The 19187-nt window shown below is 40.6% G+C and overlaps 1 protein-coding gene across 5 annotated transcripts in view; it reads right to left on the bottom strand.

Moving 5' to 3' along the window:
* The window catches only part of GPR176 (G protein-coupled receptor 176), a 50242-nt gene that overhangs the window by 14037 nt on the left and 17018 nt on the right, over window positions 1–19187 (bottom strand). Inside the window, exon 3 of one of the 5 annotated variants that reach the window (XM_075754141.1) lies at window positions 1117–1124. The exons of 3 other annotated variants lie outside the window; for them this stretch is intronic. In XM_075754141.1, coding sequence (XP_075610256.1) covers window positions 1117–1124 — 8 coding nt within the window. Of the gene's footprint in view, window positions 1–887; window positions 989–1116; window positions 1125–19187 lie in introns of those variants that run through there. One more of the 5 variants, XM_075754139.1, reaches the window with a different exon arrangement.

Raw genomic sequence — 19187 nt, forward strand, 5'->3', positions numbered from 1 at the left:
GCCACCCCTGCAGCCCCCGCCACTACCAAAACCTTGCCATGCAAACCCAACGCAGATACCCGCTGGTGCTTCCTTCAGATATATCTATCTGAAGGGAGATGATAAGAAAGTGCTGCACTGATAATTCTCCAGTTCTTCATACCCACTGCCACTTACTCCCACTCACTTTTTGTACTTACTGTCCCATTAAATGTACAGAATTTCTGGGCAGGAACAATCATTTTCTCCTTTTCGATAAACTACAGTCCTTCAACAGCCACACGATCATTTCAGCCAATCAAGGAAATAACCAAACCCGCTTATTTTGCTGAAGTACACTTGACTTGCCTGAATTCCTTGCCTCTTTTAAAACCGATGTCCTCAAAGAACCTGAAACTCTTCAAGCTCCTTGGAAGGAAAAAAGTTTAAATAATATTGCATCTGCTACTTCAGGATCTTGGATTGTTCCCATGTCAGGAAAATATGACAAATGTATAGCATTACCTTCGAAACCTAAGCTAGGAAATTAAAAACCTGAAAAAATAATGTCCAGATTTACTGCTCTAACCGTAACAGGAATATAAATCTTTTCAAAGTTATTAACTTTTTGAATCACAACACCTAAAGGACCAGCTTGTTTTACTTATTGCAAAAATATAACCAAAACTTTTTAAACCCAAGGACTTTGCATGACCTCCATGAGAGTCCCATGACATGGGCATCAATGTTTTTGATGAGGAAGGAAATAAAGGAAATAGATAGAGAAGAGGCATAGAAGAGGTATTTTCAGACGCTCCTTTTTTGCCTGACTTTGCCCACATGCACCTGCAATTCATATGGAGGCATGTTGGTGCTGTTAAGGAGATGTGGTCACTAAGATGTGACTTCATATCATGGATGCGGCTCACCTTTGCTTCATTTACAAGGCCAGACCCGGTCCCTAGTAGGTCGTTCCAGGAGAAACCTGCAGGACCCCTGTCCTCTCAGTGCAACACACCGAAGTCAGATCCAGGAGGAGACTGACAGTTTTGCATTTGTGACGTTGTGGAAAAACTTACATCTTCTAGAACAACTCCAGCATTTGGCCTGGGCTGTAACCTGCTCCAGCATCCATAGCAGGCACCTTCCACTTTGGACCTGATGACCTCCTGTGCTGTTCAGAGTCTTACTGCCTCCTGCCTTCACCCTCCTCTCCGTACAAAATGCTACCAGACCAGAACACAACACGGACATGGTCCAATATGATGTTTATGTAAAATTGTTATTTCTGTATCCAATACTTTTCCAGTTGTTCACTCAAGATATTAAGATAAAACTTAAAAAAGAAATTAGTTGCTGTGCCATACTGTAGTATAGTGGATATGTGAGATATATACTGTAGTATAGTGGATATGTGAGATCTATACTGTCAAATAGTATACAACCAACTGGACAAATTTACTAAATTACTGGTTAGCTGATCTTTCCTGGCTTATTTATTGACAAAAAAAGCAGAAATGTGCACAATTTAAAATGAATGATACTTAACAGAGGACCACAATTTTAAAAGCCTGTGGTAATTACTAGTAGTTGGAAGACTGATTTTTATATTTTCCTTGGTAATTGAGGCTATCTTGCACTCTTGATTAAAAAAAATAATTCCTATCCATTAGCACCAATTTTCTTCCTCCGCTGCAGCTGAAATTATAGAGTTTGTAGCTGAAAGACACCATAGTAACAGCTATTTCATAGAGCAGAAATTATTTTCTGGCCTACCTCACAGTCTTGTGACTCTTTTTTTTTTTTTTTGCTTTATACAACTAAGAAAGATCTGATGTCATTTCTGCATCAGTTTGACTGTGCCTCCCTTTCTCCAAAGCACCACGTTATCAGAAACAAAATTTTATTCTTTATATAGTTTTGCCATGCAGCCATTCACCAGGTCACCAGATGGGCATATTTGCTCTTGATTCTTTATATGCAGATGTCTTCAGACAGAAATTACATATGCTTAATACATCCTGTGCAGTGGGATTAATTTACATTATATTTAGAAATAAGCTTTTTTTCCTCCCTCCACAGCTGATTCTGTAATGAATGGTTCTCTCTGCTCCTCCCAGCCTTGTCAATGGATTCAAACAAGATTCACCAGGAAGAAGAAAGTAGAGCTGGGGACTCTGACATACATGTCGGAAACACCATGAGTTATAAACTGAAAAAAATCAGTATGACCCTAAATCTAATACTATTAAAAAAAAATCACATGGAAAAATATTCTGTCTAGTTAGCAGAGTGAGGCATTTCACTGAAGAAATATGAATTTACAGAGCCAAATCAGATTTATTCCAACTTGCTATGGGTACCTCGGGGCAGGCAAGGTGCTTCACCGTCAAGATCACGGTGACATTTCTGGCCTGACTGAATGCAAGAGGTGAGGGTTTGGTTTGGCGTTTTTTTCCTTAAAACATATAGAGCCTTGAGGTAAAATTTGAGATTTTGTTGATCGATCATTTCACTTATAAAAACTATTCTTGATTAAGACTATCCCCAAATTTCCTCTCTCATTTTTCTACAGTCCTCCATCTGTAACAATTCCACTATAGGACTTTTGTAATGCTCACTCTCCAGCCTGCTTTCTTTTACTCTTTAATAACTGAGTTCCCTTTTCTTTCTCCCAGCACAAGATACTGCTGCTCCCAGGTCCATTCTCTGCAAGACAGCACTGTTAAACCCAGAATAGCATTGAGGCTTAGTGAAGTGGGCCACAATCATTCGTCTTTCAAATGCCTTCACAGAAAATACTATGAAAAATTAAAAGTATTGCTTACTGTTTCTCTTTTATTAAAAAAGCCAGAAATTCAGCTTAATCCGCATTTTGTATCATCTCCTCAGCAAGGCCTATGGGTAGTAGACCATCTAATCAGGATTGATGACTCAAAATCCAGACAGATATGCCCAGGATTGACTGAAGTAAAGGGAACCAGATTCAGTTACACAAACTGAAGAAATACTGAAATTTTTCTTGACCGTAAGAATAAGAAATGTTTTTAAAATTCTAGGTCTGGACACCCTCTACCAATAAAATAGTTCTGAGGGTAAGACGAGCTGTAAAACTGCATAACATTCACCCCAAATAAACCCCTGATGTGTGGAAAGAATTTTTAAGTTTTCTTTTAACCTTCCAAGAATCCAGATGACTGCCCTACTGGAAAAGGAAGATAACATGGTCGCTTTTACTGTAAGCCTCCTTTTCTTCCCTAGTGTTAGCAATACAATTAGCCATCCATATTTGGACTTCATAAGTTGCTGTGCAGAGCAGAAGATATTCTACACTGAAACCTGCCATAACACTGCCAAAACTTTGCCATATGTTTCCTTGCACTAGACTGGGCTTACAACCTAGCATGGGCTGATGACATAAACTCCCTCATCAATCATCCATATGCATTATAAAATTTTAAACTTGTGTTTTGCTGATAGATGCAGCTGAAAAGAATCTTTTTGCTGATATATTGAATGTTTAGGTCTATTAATGTATTAAAATCAAACTGATTTCAATATGATTTTAAAATTTAAAAAAAGATACAAAGCTGGAACAATGTAACCTAAAATTGATTTCTAGTCTTATTTTCTGAAACTAAAAAAATGTTTCATTGTCTTGCTACACATATATAACGTGATATGGTCTACCATGTATTAGCCAGATGCATGCAAAAATTAAATGAACCTAAGACACATGTAGCATACAACTAACCCTATAAAAGACAGCAGACACCCTCAGAAATGAGAGAGAAAAAACATACGTGCATACCCTACCTCTTCCACCAAAGAAGACTGCACACAGGCAGTGACTTGTTTGATTGGGGCAAATCAGCGAGCGTATGAAATCACTTACAGCTTGCTGTGTTTTCCTATACACATCTACAAACACATGCTCATTAGCAAAGCTTTCCAGGGTTCTTGCATCTGTTTTCTGCAGTCATCTGTAAAATATTTCTTCTTGTGACGCAGGCAGTAAATCCACAAATAACCAAGATGTTAGCTGCTGTATCATTGACCTCTGCCTATTAAAACATTCAACCCACTACCGCTACAAACCAAGGCACGTATTATTTATATTGCAGCAGTTGCCTTTCATATTTCTACATCTCTCACCCACTTCTTCTCTTTTGCTTTCCTACAAAAATTAGCATGTCACAATGGCTGGGAATGCTTGCATGATACGTTTGTGTAATTACTCCTCTCTTGTACTGAATCATCCACTGTCAGCAGGTGAAAATGTTTCAGATCTCTCTATACCACATGGAAACAAACAAACAGAAAATAAAAAAAATCCACAATTTCTCTTGGGTTCCACAGACGAAGTAGCAACAAAAATGTATGCAAAAAAATCTATAGTGATTTCAGCTCTTCTGTGACGGAACTAAAAGCTGTCCGTTTACAGATGAAAACCCTTCAGCTTTGTTAATTCCATGGCCTGCATGGAAAATTTTCAATTTTAAGTAAAAGCTATATAACTAGTTTTGTTATCTTAACAGGAAGCATAGACACATTTTGCACTCTTCAGAATGAACATGAAGAGCAAGATTAAGTTTGCATATTTTACTAGTCCCTGCAAAAGTGCAATTGCAAGTCCAAAAGGTCTTCCAAGATAGCAGAGCCAAAGAAAAAGCTCTTGTTAATTTAACTACAGGTGTTTGGCGTACTTCAAGTAGTGGCCTAAATACACGAAAAATGTGTGGATCCTTTCCCGAGGCATGTAAACATTTGCAACAGAATTACTAAGATCAGTCAGAATGAAACATGAATGGAAGCAAACCTGTGTGAAAGCATCAGAAGAAACAATAAAGCAAGGGTTAAAAGAACGTCATGTATTGATAAAAGAAGGACACCACCGACAGCAATAAAACTGGTAGACAGGGAGGAACATGCTGTTTGCATGAAGGCCAGGAGGCCTGGTCTTCTGGCAGGAAGACAGTCTGCAACTATGATTCCCAAAACGATGGAACAAAGACAAGAGGCAGCAACCTTGCCAAGGAATTACAGAGGGTAACTACGAATCACAGCAAGCAGGATTCTGAGGCAGAAGATCCTCCCGTAGTAACTGTTGACTCCTAACAATTTTAAAAGACCTGTTCAAAAACCATTTCATTGTCATCCTCCCCATCCCACACAAGTAATCCAGACCACGCGAACACACACACGCGTTGGTGCTTGTGAAGATGTGCAAGAGAATAAGGGCTGAAATCAGTGTTGTTGAAAAATATTTCCCTTTCATAAGGTTTCACATCAATTTTTGTTACACTAAATTCTTGTAGAATTTAAGATATGAGTTTAAATTTAGTTTTGCTTTTTTATTTTGTTAAACAGAAACCTCCTTCTAAGTTATATTGGTATTACCCAATGCCAATCCCAAAACATGTCAATGCCTTGCAATTTGAATGTAATTCCCACAGATGGAGTTTGAATGAAGAAAAAAGGTTTAAATGATGCTCAGCTTCTACTCACAAGGTCTTGGTGACACAGTCTCAGCAACTGTTCACAGCTACTCACTCCCAGAGCCCAGCACAGCCAGCAGGAAATAACCAGGGAGCAGAATCCAGGTTACAATTAAAGCATCCTAAAAGAAAAACTGGTCTTTGCCTCGAGGGCACCACACTATTACATTACTAGGGGGTTTTTAATTTCACAATACCCAATTTACAGTTCTTGTGTCTGCTTCTCACCTCATGTAGCTGCTCATTTCCAGCTACACCCCTCAGCAGGATAAAATATATTATTCCTCCTCACAAACCTTCCCTTGCTTATGTCCTTAGACCACAATAACAATACGGCATCAGATAGAGGCAATCCAAACCAGCTCTGCATCTTTTACTGGTCTTAGTCAATTTGAGCTGTTGCACATGAAAAACTAAATTCTTCCTTACTGAAGTGTTTTTGCTAACTTTCAGAAGAAACCTTTAAGAAGATATCAGAAGATTTAGCTTTTTTTTAACCACATATTATTATTTTTGATATGGACAAAATGTTAATTGCTTCAAAACCTGTCTTTTTGATTCATTTATGAGAAAGATTATTTGAATTTTTAGACAGCTTTTATTGCACTGATTGTACTCATTTGTATCAGCAATGACCACAACAACTTGATAAATACATTCACAAATACAAACACAAAATCATTCCACAATTAAAAAAATCCACAATTGCATTGTTTGGATTTGGAACATATTTGGGGTTTTTTTATTAAAATCAGTTACTAGACATAAAACTGGTGTTGGAAACAAGCAAATCTAATAAAAAAATATATCAGAAATGAATTGCAGAAGAAAAAAAAAAACAGGATTGTTTATAAAAACTCAAACAACAGTATTGTACACTGTGCACAGTGTCATCTAACAGAAAAACTACTCATGTTACGGAATGTCATTCAATTTCCAAAAGCAAACCATCAGTTTTCTTACACTAAGAATAAACTATAAAAGAATCTCAAATACAAACTAATGAATATGTATAGGAGTTGTTGTTCTCATGTCAATTCAATCTGGGTAGGGCATTTTATTAAAAAACAAATTAAGAAAAAGGTGTTACAGAAATTCTCTTTTTCTAGGAGACATTGCAATAAGCCGTTCAGGTGTTAAAGTGCCAATGCAAGCATAAGTAATGCTTAATGAGGTGGCACTCAAATAACAGCACAATCTACTGTCAGAGGTTACCTCAACTCTTTCTGATTTTCCAGTGGGCGACAACTCATCAGCAGTAACTGTTTTAAACAGTTTGCTACCAGATGTGTACTGGGGAACATTAGAATCACTCTGGAAGCTTTAAGGACAAGTTTCATATAAGCAGAGGGCTTCACAGTGATGATCATTTTAGATTGCGTAATTGCAATAACCTTTCTGTCATATTTTGAAAATTATATAAATATAGCAGGAAAAATAGCCACCTGTGTTCCAAACTGTCGTCATTAAGATGTCTTCATTTTAGAAAACTAGCATATGGACTTTCAGATTCTGTCGAGGTGATCCCATTTTATTTAAAAAAAAATATTACTGACAGACTGCAACACTCCACTGCTCGCATAGAAAAAGAAAAACATTCAGCACAGGGAGCTACATGACAACCCTCTGCCCTGTCCTGCCAACCCACTCTTGTGTACGGAGAAACCTGTGGATGCTGCATATCCATGATCCATTTGGGTCCTTGTGCTAACACTCTAAGAGTGCCACAAACTATGACGCTGCTTTAAAAGCTTTCATTTATGAGAAGTGCCTTCAGAGAAAGTCTCTTTTCTAAAAACATAGTAGAGGAAGACTCCATCAGTAAAGTAACAAACTTGGAATTAAAACAGTAGATTGAAAGTAAAGAAAGAAAAAACAAAAAGCCCACAGCATTTTACTAAGAGTCTACAGTCGTCTCTGGAGCCTACTCAATAAAAATTTAACTCCAAAAATTAGCACTATAATGAGGCAAAAAAAATCATTACATAGGAACTCAAAGACATGTTGTTGAACCCTGACTCATTCTACCATTGCTTGTGTGAGTAGCTCAAGAGACCATAGAACAACTTGAAACTGAGGAGAGCAAGGGTGTCCCACCTGTATCCTAAAGCAGAATTTACATGACGTAACACTTCCCTGATTCCTGTAAAATTATTTTTAGTGGAGATTATTCATTTTTTTGTTCTTGCCTCAGTGTTCCAACAGCAAATAAATAAAAAACTTCTGGTATTTCAAAGATGGAAAAAATTTACCATTTCAAGTTGTGTTGGTAAAATACACTAATAGAGACACGTAATTGACAAATATGATGGTTAGATATATATTTCATAAAACATCTAGTGTATACATAAATGCAAAAAAATTAATGCAATATTAATGTTTGAGTTGTATACACATTAATAATTACTGTTATTGAATTGCTGTTTAATAGCCTACTTAGAAGTCTTACTCTGGTAGTACAAAGCAGCAAATATTGTCAGTACGTCAGTAGCCTTTTCTGAGTTTAAATGATTAAACTAAACAATCCATCAATTATTTTGTATCTAATTTGCAATATGTCTGGCCAGGCCAAATACTAGGTTAGTAACTTCTGCCACATGGCTTATTACAATATTAATGGCAGTCATGTAGCTTTATCTTCTTGTTGTGGTTTTACCCCAGCCAGCAGCTGAGCACCATGCAGCCGCTTGCTCACTCCCCCACATCGGGATGGGGGAGAGAATTGGAAAAGTTAAAGTGAGAAAACTCGTGGGTTGAGATAAAGACAGTTTAATAGGTAAAGCAAAAGCCACGTGCACAAGCAAAGCAAAGCAAGGAATTCATTCCCCACTTCCCATGGGCAGGCAGGTGTTCAGCCATCCCCAGGAAAGCAGGGCTCTGTCACGCGTAATGGTGACTTGGGAAGACAAATGCCATCACTCCAAATGTCGCTGCCCCCTCCCACCCCCTTCCCCCAAGCTCCTTATAAACTGAGCATGACATCATATGGTATGGAATATCCCTTTGGTCAGTTTGGGTCACCTGTCCTGTCTCTTCCCAACCCATTGTGCACCCCCCCAGCCATCCCGCTGGCAGGGCAGCGCGAGAAGCAGAAAAGGCCTTGGCCCCATGTAAACACTGCTCAACAATAGGTCCATAGAACAAAAACATCTCTATATTATCAATGCCGTCTCCAGCACAAATCCAAAACATATCCCCACACTAGCAACTATGAAGAAAATCAACCCTCTCAGCTGAAACCAGGACACTTCTGTGATGTTTTGAAACCACATACCACAGACGTGCCTGCTCATGTACAGAGAGCTCCCTTTCAAACGTGAGCAGAAGGCTCTACTCTCTCAAGGCTGTGTTTTTAATGTGACCTGATAACGATACTCTGCAAAGAAAATGGAAATTAAAAATAAATTGTATAATGCCATACACTAAGAGAATTGTGGAATGACCCAAAGGACTATTTCCATTCCTTGGAAATGAGCAGACTTAATTGGGAAGCGTTTTTATATATCCTTTTTTTTGTCATTCCACTGATCCCAGGCTGCCTGATTTATGAATTAGTTGTAAAGTATTTCATAGCTAGCTTTCCTTTGCTGAGATGATGGAGTCTCTGTAGGACACGCAAGGAGACTTACATTATAAATAAACCTACTTAGAAAAGCTAAAACCAAAACAAAATGCAAAACAGACCTGAGGCCACTTTTCATCCTTCAAGCAGGCCACTGTCAATAAATTTGGCTGTCCCAATGGTTATGTAGATGAACATGACCATAAAGCTATCTTACTGCCTTCTCTACCCTGCTAAGATTGTGACATAAGCAATGACAGGAAAGCAGGACTTGAAGGTCATCTCCAATTCTCCCTGCTATGGACAACTGAATGAAGAGGAGAAGATGGACAATTTTCCTCTTCTCTTTCAGCTCTTTCATCAGGTTAATGAGTAATGCCACCCATAAAAGAGGGAGGCAGGTTTTTTTCTCTTGAAACACAAAGTGGGGAAAAAAGGGAGAGAGGAAGAGCCTACCCCCTGTATGCATAATACACATGCCAAACTCAGATTTTACTGGGAGTATAAAAGTATAGCTTTAGCCTCCCAGAGACACAAAGTTTGATCTGTATTGATCTGATCACCATTTTTAATTCTTTCTGCAACAAAGGTCCTAGCCCAAGCTGCCAGCAGACCCTTCCTGTGTCACCAGTTCAATCCTCACGTCACCTAACGTCACCTCGGTGTGATCAGCGTTAACAGACCCCAGTGTTCCTCTCCACAGCCTACCAGAGGAACCAGAAGGCATTATCTGGTTAAATTCCTATTTCCTTCAGACATCACATTTAGATGAACACTGATAACACAATTACTGGATTCACACTGTTCTGAAAATACATAAAACCTGTAATTCAATGCAACTGGCACTAAAATTATTCCCTTTCCTCTATTCTAACTTTTGTTTTGTTAACTTATTAATTGTTTTACCAATTTCATGTTGCTGGGAAACAGCACAAATGTTGAAGAAGAAATGCATGCCTCTTCCTTTTTGTCCACATATATACTCTTAGGGTAATTTTTTGTTTCTAAGAATTCTTTATCACATTTTAAAAACATGAAGATTTAAAAAGACTGTTTTCATGCTATGTTTGTTGGCTACTGTAGTGGGTTGACCCTGGCTGAGGGCCAGGTGCCCACCAGAGCCGCTCTGTCACTCCCCTCGTTCACTAGACAGGGGAGAAAAAATATAACGAAAAGCTTGTGGGTCGAGATAAGGACAGGAAGAGATCACTCACTAATTACCATCACGAGCAAACCAGACTGAACTTAGAGAGGAAAATTCATCTAATTTATTACTAGGCAAAACAGAGTAGAGGAATGAGAAATAAAATCAAATCTTAAAACACCTCCCCCCACCCCTCCCATCTTCCTGGGCTCAACTTCACTCCCGGCTTCAACCTCCGCCCCCCTCAGCGGCACAGGGGGACGGGGAGTGGGGGTTACGGTCAGTTCATCACACGGTGTTTCTGCCGCTTCTTCATCCTCAGGGGGAGGACTCCTCTCATCGTTCCCCTGCTCCAGCATGGAGTCCCTCTCACAGGAGACGGTCCGTCACGAACTGCTCCAGCGTGGGTCTGTTCCACAGGGTGCAGACCTTCAGAAGCAAACTGCTCCAGCATGGGGTCCCCCACGGGGTCACAAGTCCTGTCAGCAAACCTGCTCTGGCGTGGGATCCTCTGTACATGGGGCCACAGGTCCTGCCAGGAGCTTGCTCCAGCGCGGGCTTCCCATGGGCCACAGCCTCCTTCAGGTGCCTCCACCTGCTCCAGCGTGGGGTCCTCCATGGACTACAGGTGGAATCTCTGCACCCCCTCATCCTTCCTCCATGGGCTGCAGGGGGACAGCCTGCTTCACCATGGTCTTCTCCACAGGCTGCAGGGGGATCTCTGCTCTGGCGCCTGGAGCACCTCCTGCCCCTCCTTCTGCACTGACCTTGGTGTCTGCAGAGTTTCTTACATCTTCTCACTCCTCTCTCCGGCTGCAAAAGCTCTCTCTAACAGTTTTTTCCCTTCTTAAATATGTTATCACAGAGGTGCTGATTGGCTCAGCCTTGGCCAGCGGCGAGTCTGTCTTGGAGCCGTCTGGCATTGGCTCTGTCAGACACAGGGGAAGCTTCTAAGCAGCTTCTCACAGAAGCCACCCCTGTAGCCCCCCACCCCGCTACCAAAACCTTGCCATGCAAACCCAACACAGCTACAATAGAGACCAGTGGGTAATTTTTTTTCTCTTAATGTATCCTCTTTCTGCCAAGTGTTTGTGAACATTATTAATTCAATTTACTTATTAATTTTCCATTTTTACCCTATTTGAATTGTTCATGGTTGTTTTTTTTTAAAAAATACATTTTCAGTACCTATTACTAAAGCTGTATTGGAGTAGTCATGTACATTTCGTGCAATTGCTCTACAGGTGACGTCTTTGCATCTTTTCAGAGGATGAAGCAGGAAAAAATCTAATCTCAAGTTACCACTTCAGTACAACAAACACCCCCAAGAACCACAGCTCTGCAAAGTAATGAGAGGCAAAGATGGTATGGGAGGCAATGTCTTTTATTAAACCAACTACACAAATGGGGGGCGGGGAAGAAAAGAAAGAGAAGCTTTCAGGCTGAAGACAGACTTCTCTTGGACATGAGAGTTGTTCAGTACTCTTTGATCTGTATTATTATTTACAAGAGCTCTTTTTCATCTGCTTTAGCACAAACCTGGTAGGATATTTGTTACATTTACTCTAATGCAAGTAAACAAAATGCGAAATAAAGCAGAGTTTTTGACAAATGTGAATACAAAGTAATCTTCAAAGCTAAGTTTTGTGACTCTAATGATGCTGTCATTGAGACAAATACTGCATTAACACTGTAGTGTGTACACAGCTCACCTGTTCATTTGGATGGAATAACAGTACTTAGCTATTTTCATAGGCACGTTCCAGCATATTTACCTAAAAACCTTTACTCATGTGCCTTTAGTCTTAATTTTATCTATTTGGATTAACATTTCACTTGCTCCACACAGTATCACACAGCCTGCAATAAGAGCAGGTGGAGGTAAAACTCCAGTGTAATTGCTTCTTTTTTTTTCTTTTGTTTGGTTCCAGTCACGGCATGTCATGGTTTAGCCCCAGCTGGCAGCTGAGCACCACACAGCTGCTCACTCCCTCCTCCCAGTGGGATGGGGAAGAGAATCAGAAGAAAAAGGCAAAACTGGTGGGTTGGGATAAGGACAGTTTACTGAGACAGCAAAGGAGAGGACAATAACAACCACACTACTAATAAAAGAATATACAAAGCAGATGATACACAATGCGATTTGCTCACCACCTGGAACCCGATGTCCAGCCTCTCCCCAAGCACCAATCCCCCTTCCCTGGCCAGCTCCTCCCCTTATATATTAAGCATGACATCATATGGTATGGAATATCCCTTTGGCCAGTTTGGATCAGCTGTCCTGGCTGTGTCTCCTCCCAGCTTCTTGTGAAAATTAACTCTACCCCAGCCGAAAACCAGGACACAGGATCATGTGGAGTCTTCTATTACGCTTTTTGTGGACAAAATTGATTTATACTTTTGTGATCTTTAGCAAAAACTACATTTAAAAAAAGCAGGGGAACATATAACAATCAAATATTTTAGGGAAATCTCTTCACTCTGCACCTTTCAAAATAAATTCTTGCCATATTTACTGGACCAAGAGAGGCTTAGTTCTAATCATGCTAACTCAACTGAATTGAGGATAAGACACTGAAAATAAACGAACTTGATTAAAGACAACCTCTTTTTTACCCTGGAGAAGTTGAAAATTTAAAAATTTACAGCTTTAACAATGTTTTCTAAAGAACAAAATTTCCTTTATCATGAAAAACCTAAATAAATGCAGAAAAATATTTTAACAACACTGGAAAGGCAGGCCAACTTTTTTTTTTTTTTTTTTAAGCTTTAGGCCACCCCAAACTTCATTAATCTGCTGGAACAAAAGAACCTTACACAAAGTGAGCCCTCTCAGTACTGCAACATGCCACAACGATTCTGTTTAGCAAGAAACAGCCATGAGGAGTCTGAATGCTTGTTTCTTAAGCACAAATCATATCCATGACTTCATACCTTTGGATGCAAAGGATGATAAACATTTCAGCATACTTCCATTCTACCTTGAGTCCACACAGATGGGACAGCGCAGTCCTGTTGCTCTAGGCATGACACTGAGTGTCCTGACACCTACTTGTTTGTGCAAGGAAAATCAAAGCAAACTCCCATACTTTCTTTGTTACAGTCCTGAGGTCCAAGTTGGGCCCGTAAAGGAAAATTCAGACCTGCCAACAGTTCCTGAACTCAGATGTTACAAAAAATATAGGCTGCTGTCCTTGTTAGCAGCAGTAAACAAATAAAAGGTTAGCCAGTTATAAAGTCACATTTATAACTTTTGAGCACCTTTTCTATTCTATTTTGAAAATATTTTGCTCTGGTGACTGACTTCCCTATACATCTTCCTATGAAAATCTTCATGAAAAGTAACCAAGGCCTTTAGCATGAACTAGATGGACACATGCAAGAGCATACGACCTGGTATAACATCCCATAAAATAGGGAGGCCAGCAGCTTTATTTACCTGAGACAGTGATTCATGATTACAGCCAATAGTAAATCAGCAAAATGTTTCTTTCCCAGACAGAACAAAATACAGGAATCTCCCTCTTTCCTGCTGAAACACCACTAGTACATCAGGGCTCTGAGTAACAACCTCATCTGCTTTTCTCCTACACATACTTCTACGCAGAAGGAGCCTTTTCCACTGCAACATCCCTTCTCTCTGCAGCTCTCTGTAACACTGCTCTTCGTGTCACTTGTTACCTGGTGTGAGACTTTGATTCTTAGGTAACAGATCACAGAAATCCCTCTCAGCCCTCGCTGTGATAAATAGTGAGAAAGCAAGCCAGGTGGCAGGCGCTGGTTTCCTCACCCTTGCATGGGGGATTCAGTGCCCACATCACCTCGCCAGCCGTACCGGCCCCGGGATCAGCTGTGCAGCTTGAGCTAACAGCCACACCGAGATTTCAATCACTTTCTCTTACCAGCCACCAGAAGGTGTGAGATGCTGCAGAGAGCAGAGGATAATTTTTTTCTTTAATGTGCCTGAGTGACCAGAGCAGGGAGAGGGAAACATATTACAGATCTGGTTGCCCAAGAGGTTTTCAGTAAGCTACCACACCTATCGCTTTTCTTAGCTTTTTAAGTGGGGACAAAGATTGGGCAAGAAAAGCAGAAATCAGGCCACCCTCTATCTGCCAGAAAGGTGTTCAATAGATGTCAAAATAGGGTTACAGACATAGCTTCGCACAGACATAATGTCATGTATTAACATTAATCTTGCACACGTACTTTTTACAACTATGTGCAAAACCGAACTTCACACAGGCTGACTGTGAGGGCCTTAGTGGCCCCAGCTGGCCTCACCTGGGACCCCCAGCCCCTGCACACAGCTCCAGCAACCGTGTTCAAGCTCTGACCTGGGCACATGGTCCTGGCATCAGCTACACTACAGGTGTCTCCTGTCTTTTGCCTGGTCTCTTGGGTGGATCTGAGACCTATGTCACTTCATTTTCCAGTTAAAGAGATTAAACATTGTGTGCTGCCACTTTCCTCCTCCTTAAGAGAGAGAACATTAAAAAGATGGCAAATATCTCATACAGGATCTACTCTTAATCTGTACGTAGCTTCTTTTTTTATTTTGACCAGAGAAGCTCCCTCTCTATTCCGGCTGGGGTAACTATCTCTATGGCTACTTTCCTAACATGAAAGAAAGTTAAATACAACAAATCAAATGCTCTCATTTATGCTTAAGATCAAACCAAGGTTCCCCACTGTTTCACTGAAACATATGGCACTTTCTAGCATGTGTTTCTTGGGTAAGTATTGCTGCAGTACAGGTCTACAATTTAATAAATACTCCCTGCAGACTACTAACACACTACGAGTATCTGTGACTGCTATTACATGCTGCTGTTGCAGTAGTTACCATGCCAAAAAAACAATTCTCAAAAAAATCTTTCTGTACTCAGCAACAAAACAGAGTCAAAAGCTTACAGGAAAAAGGAGATGTGAGGAAACTCTTCAGTCTGACTGCTGTCTTCTCCATAGACTAAAGTAATTTTCTATAACTCACCTCCGTATCTACAGTCAGATTTCAGTCTTTATTCCAGTTCTTTACAGGCTTTGCAACTGTCAGAGTTAAAAAAGCACGGAATTATTTTTATTATTGCATGCTCCTGTGATGGTTTCAGTTTATAATCAATCTTTTGGGAACCCCTGAGCAGCAGCAAATTGTTCAAAAGACTCCCCAAGTCGTGGCAGAATTATTCCACCCAGTGGTAGTATACGATTAATCAGAATAACTGAAAGCACTCAACAGCCAGCAGGGATTTTCTAATTAAGACTCTTCCAATGTAGTGAATCATTTTGCAAATCAAAATTTATTTTTAAAATAACTTAGCTGAAGCAAAATAAAAGTGGGGCTTTTTGTGTGTGGTTTGTTTTTACTTAATCAAAAGTATATAAAAATTTGATTTCTAGAGCTTCCAAAGGTACAGCTTGGCCACTGTCTAGAATGAGAGACCAGAAATAGGAGTACTGAGATAAGATCACAGGGCTCCCTAAGTAACCATCTTACCTTTGGAAGTCACTTATGGCCCAATTTTGCAAGAGCAGATAATGATTCTGCTGGGTAACACCCTAAGCCTGATATTCAGGAGATGGTGAACATCCATCTATATGGCCTCTCAGGACAGACAGACAAAACTCAATCATAGTTTCTGACAATTTCAGCTGTATGGACATATACGCACATGACAACCATTGCTCCTTCTGTTATGTACTCTCCTGCTCCTTCATGTACTCTAGCTTCTTTTACTGTTTCCTTTGCTATTTGGACTTTAGAAATCATGATTGTAAGATCTTCAAACAACTTCAGGCAAAATGAAGAGTGACTTATACAGACTTGTTGAAGGCTTCCAAATGCTGGGAAGCACAATTCCAAATATTGATCCATAATGCACAATACAAGCTCATCTTGAGTTGAAAACTTAACTAAAATTATTAAGTCAGGGAAGAAGAAAAGAACAGTAAATTAGTTCAAGACACAGCTAAGGAAACCACTCTAGAAATAAGCAGCTTTGTGGACATGAAGTAAATTATGTTATGGCAAAAAGCAAAGTTACCAGAAATAGGTTCAGAAACTTTGTGGTGTCTGAGCACTTTCCATTCATTGACCAAAGGATGTTGACACTGGCTTAAAGGCACAAAAATTTATTCATGGTGTCCACAGCTGATGGCATACATTGACTTAAAAATTAATTTAGAGATTAAAAAAAAAACAAAGGAGAGAAAGTGAGAGAAAAGGGAAATAGGAAAAACTCTGCCCCATGGTGACAGGGAGGGGAAGCAATGGGGTCTCAAGATAAATGTTGTCCCCTTGGTGTCTTTGCAAGTGCAGCAGGTGGTGATGGTGAAGATGATGAGGCTGATGATGACTTTCACTATGCTTTTCCCTAGTAAGAATGGTACTTTCCATCAAGACCCACTCAAATGCCGTTTCCCACACACACTTATGACACTCAGCACTGCCTGAAGCATAGAATCATAGAATGGTTTGGGTTGGAAGGGACCTCAAAGATCTTCTAGTTCCAACCCCCCTGCTACGGGCAGGGACACCCTGCACTAGACCGCGTTGCCCAAAGCCTCATCCAACCTGGCCTTGAACACTTCCCCACAGGGAGGGGGCATCCACAACCTCTCTGGGCAACCTGTTCCAGTGCCTCACCACCCTCACAGTAAAGAATTTCTTTCTAACATCTAATCTAAATCGATCCTCCTTCAGCTTAAACCCATTACCCCTTGTCCTGTCACTACACTCGCTCATAAACAGTCCCTCACCATCTTTCCTGTAGGCCCCCTTCAGGTACTGGTAAGTCGCAATTAGATCTCCCTGGAGCTGCCTTTTCTCCAGGCTGAACAATCCCAACTCTCTCAGCCTGTCCTCATAGGAGAGGTGCTCCAGCCCTCTGATCAGCTTCGTGGCCCTCCTCTGGACTCGCTCCAACAGCTCCCTGTCTCTCCTGTACTGGGGCCCCCAGAGCTGGATGCAGTACTCCAGGTGGGGTCTCACAAGAGCAGAGTAGAGGGGCAGGATCACCTCCCTCGACCTGCTGGTCACACCTCTTTTGATGCAGCCCAGGACACGGTTGGCTTTCTGGGCTGCAAGCGCACACTGCCGGCTCATGTTGAGCTTTTCATCAACCAACACCCCCAAGTCCTTCTCCTCAGGGCTGCTTTCAATCCATTCCTCGCCCAGCCTATAGCTGTGCTTGGGATTGCGCTGACCCACATGCAGGACCTTGCACTTGGCCTTGTTGAACTTCATGCGATTCACACAGGCCCAACTCTCCAACTTGCCAAGGTCCCTCTGGATGGCATCCTTTCCCTCCAGCATGTCGACCACACCACACAGCTTGGTGTTGTCAGCAAACTTGCTGAAGGTGCACTCGATCCCACCGTCCACGTCGCCGACAAAGATGTTGAACAGTGCCGGTCCCAGTACCGACCCCTGAGGAACACCACTCGTCACTGTTCTCCACTTGGACATTGAGCCGTTGACCACAACTCTTTGAGTGGGACCATCCAGCCAATTCCTTATCCACCGCGTGGTCCATCCATCGAATCCATGTCTCTCCAATTTAGAGACAAGTATGTCGTGCGGGACAGTGCCAAATGCCTTGCACACATCCAGGTAGATGACATCAGTTGCCCTAATGAAGTATGTTCCAGCACACCTCACCGGGTGTAAGAGCTGCACATCACTCATTGCTGAGCTTTGTGAACATATATGATTCGGAGATGCTTATCAGGTGTTTAAATAGCTGTTACATACTTTGATATTCACTAAGTCTTGTTCTTCCCCAGTGTTAAATTAAAGGTTACAAAACAAGCGGTTGGAGAAGGCAGTGGAAAGAAGGGGAGATTTTTTCTGTTGGTAGTAATCACTTGTGTGTGTGAAATTAAAGATGTTAAACAAATTTAATTATAAAAGTATCAAAGCTCAAGAGAAATGACTGTGCTATCAGATTAAACTAAGTGGTTAAAGCACCTGCCACTTAATAAGGCTAGGCACCAAAAAACCTCAGCACACTATGCCAATATGCTTGTCCCCAGGGTGTGGTAATTCAAGTGTCACTCCGGCACACTATGGCTGGTACTCCATTACCTGGTGCAAGAGACCCTTTGAACATTAATTTCATTTTAACATGAATACAGGTGTTGACACAGGATAAGAGCGATCATTTAAAGCAAGTTTTTGTAAACGAATGCAAGTTTGTGTGTAAACACGGCTTATAAATGATAACATATAAATTAGCTAATATATTGCCTGAATAAGAAGAGTCACCTGATAATATGAGAGATAATGTATTAGGTAAATAATCTCAACTATTACTCAGCAAAGCAAAAATGTGTACAAAGATGGATACTCTTTTTTTTTTTTTTTTTTTTTTAAACAGGAAGGCTGGCCTTTAGGGATAATTTGCTCTCTCCCAGAAAATGACTAGATAAACAGATGTCATTTATTGCATAGCAAAAGAAGGTTCTTCTTTAGCATGCTTGGATAAGTCGGGGGTAAAGCCAAATGCATCAAGTCCATGTCTAAAATAAAACAAAGATATTAGAGGAATTCCATTCCCTAAAAGCAAACAATTAAACAAAAAATACTTTATTTGAAGAGCTGCTGCTACCTTATATTGATCATGCTCTAATTTATGCTAGCAACTGAGAATATATGGAAATGCAATAGCATTCTTGCCACCTGAGGCTCCAACAGAGACTGCATAGAGCCATTTACTTAAAGTATGAAATGTGTAGAATCAGTTCATGTTCAGGCTATTCTTATTGCTTGGGTTTACATGTTCTTCCTATCCTGCAGCAACACAAGACAGTTGTCTCACCCCAAGCTGCCACACCAGTCTCAGAGATAATAGAGCTGGATATACAGCACAGAAAGCCTATAGAGTTGGTTTCCAACAATTTAAAAAAGGAGTGGTCTCATTCTTACAGACTAGTATTATTGGATAGATATGACCATACAATACATGAAGATGGCCTTGACTGAAGACTGAAGTAGACTCAAAGCCTGCCTTTCTCCCAGTCCAAA

The sequence above is a fragment of the Balearica regulorum genome, chromosome 5, assembly GCF_011004875.1.
Source record: "Balearica regulorum gibbericeps isolate bBalReg1 chromosome 5, bBalReg1.pri, whole genome shotgun sequence".
Lineage (NCBI taxonomy): Eukaryota > Metazoa > Chordata > Aves > Gruiformes > Gruidae > Balearica > Balearica regulorum.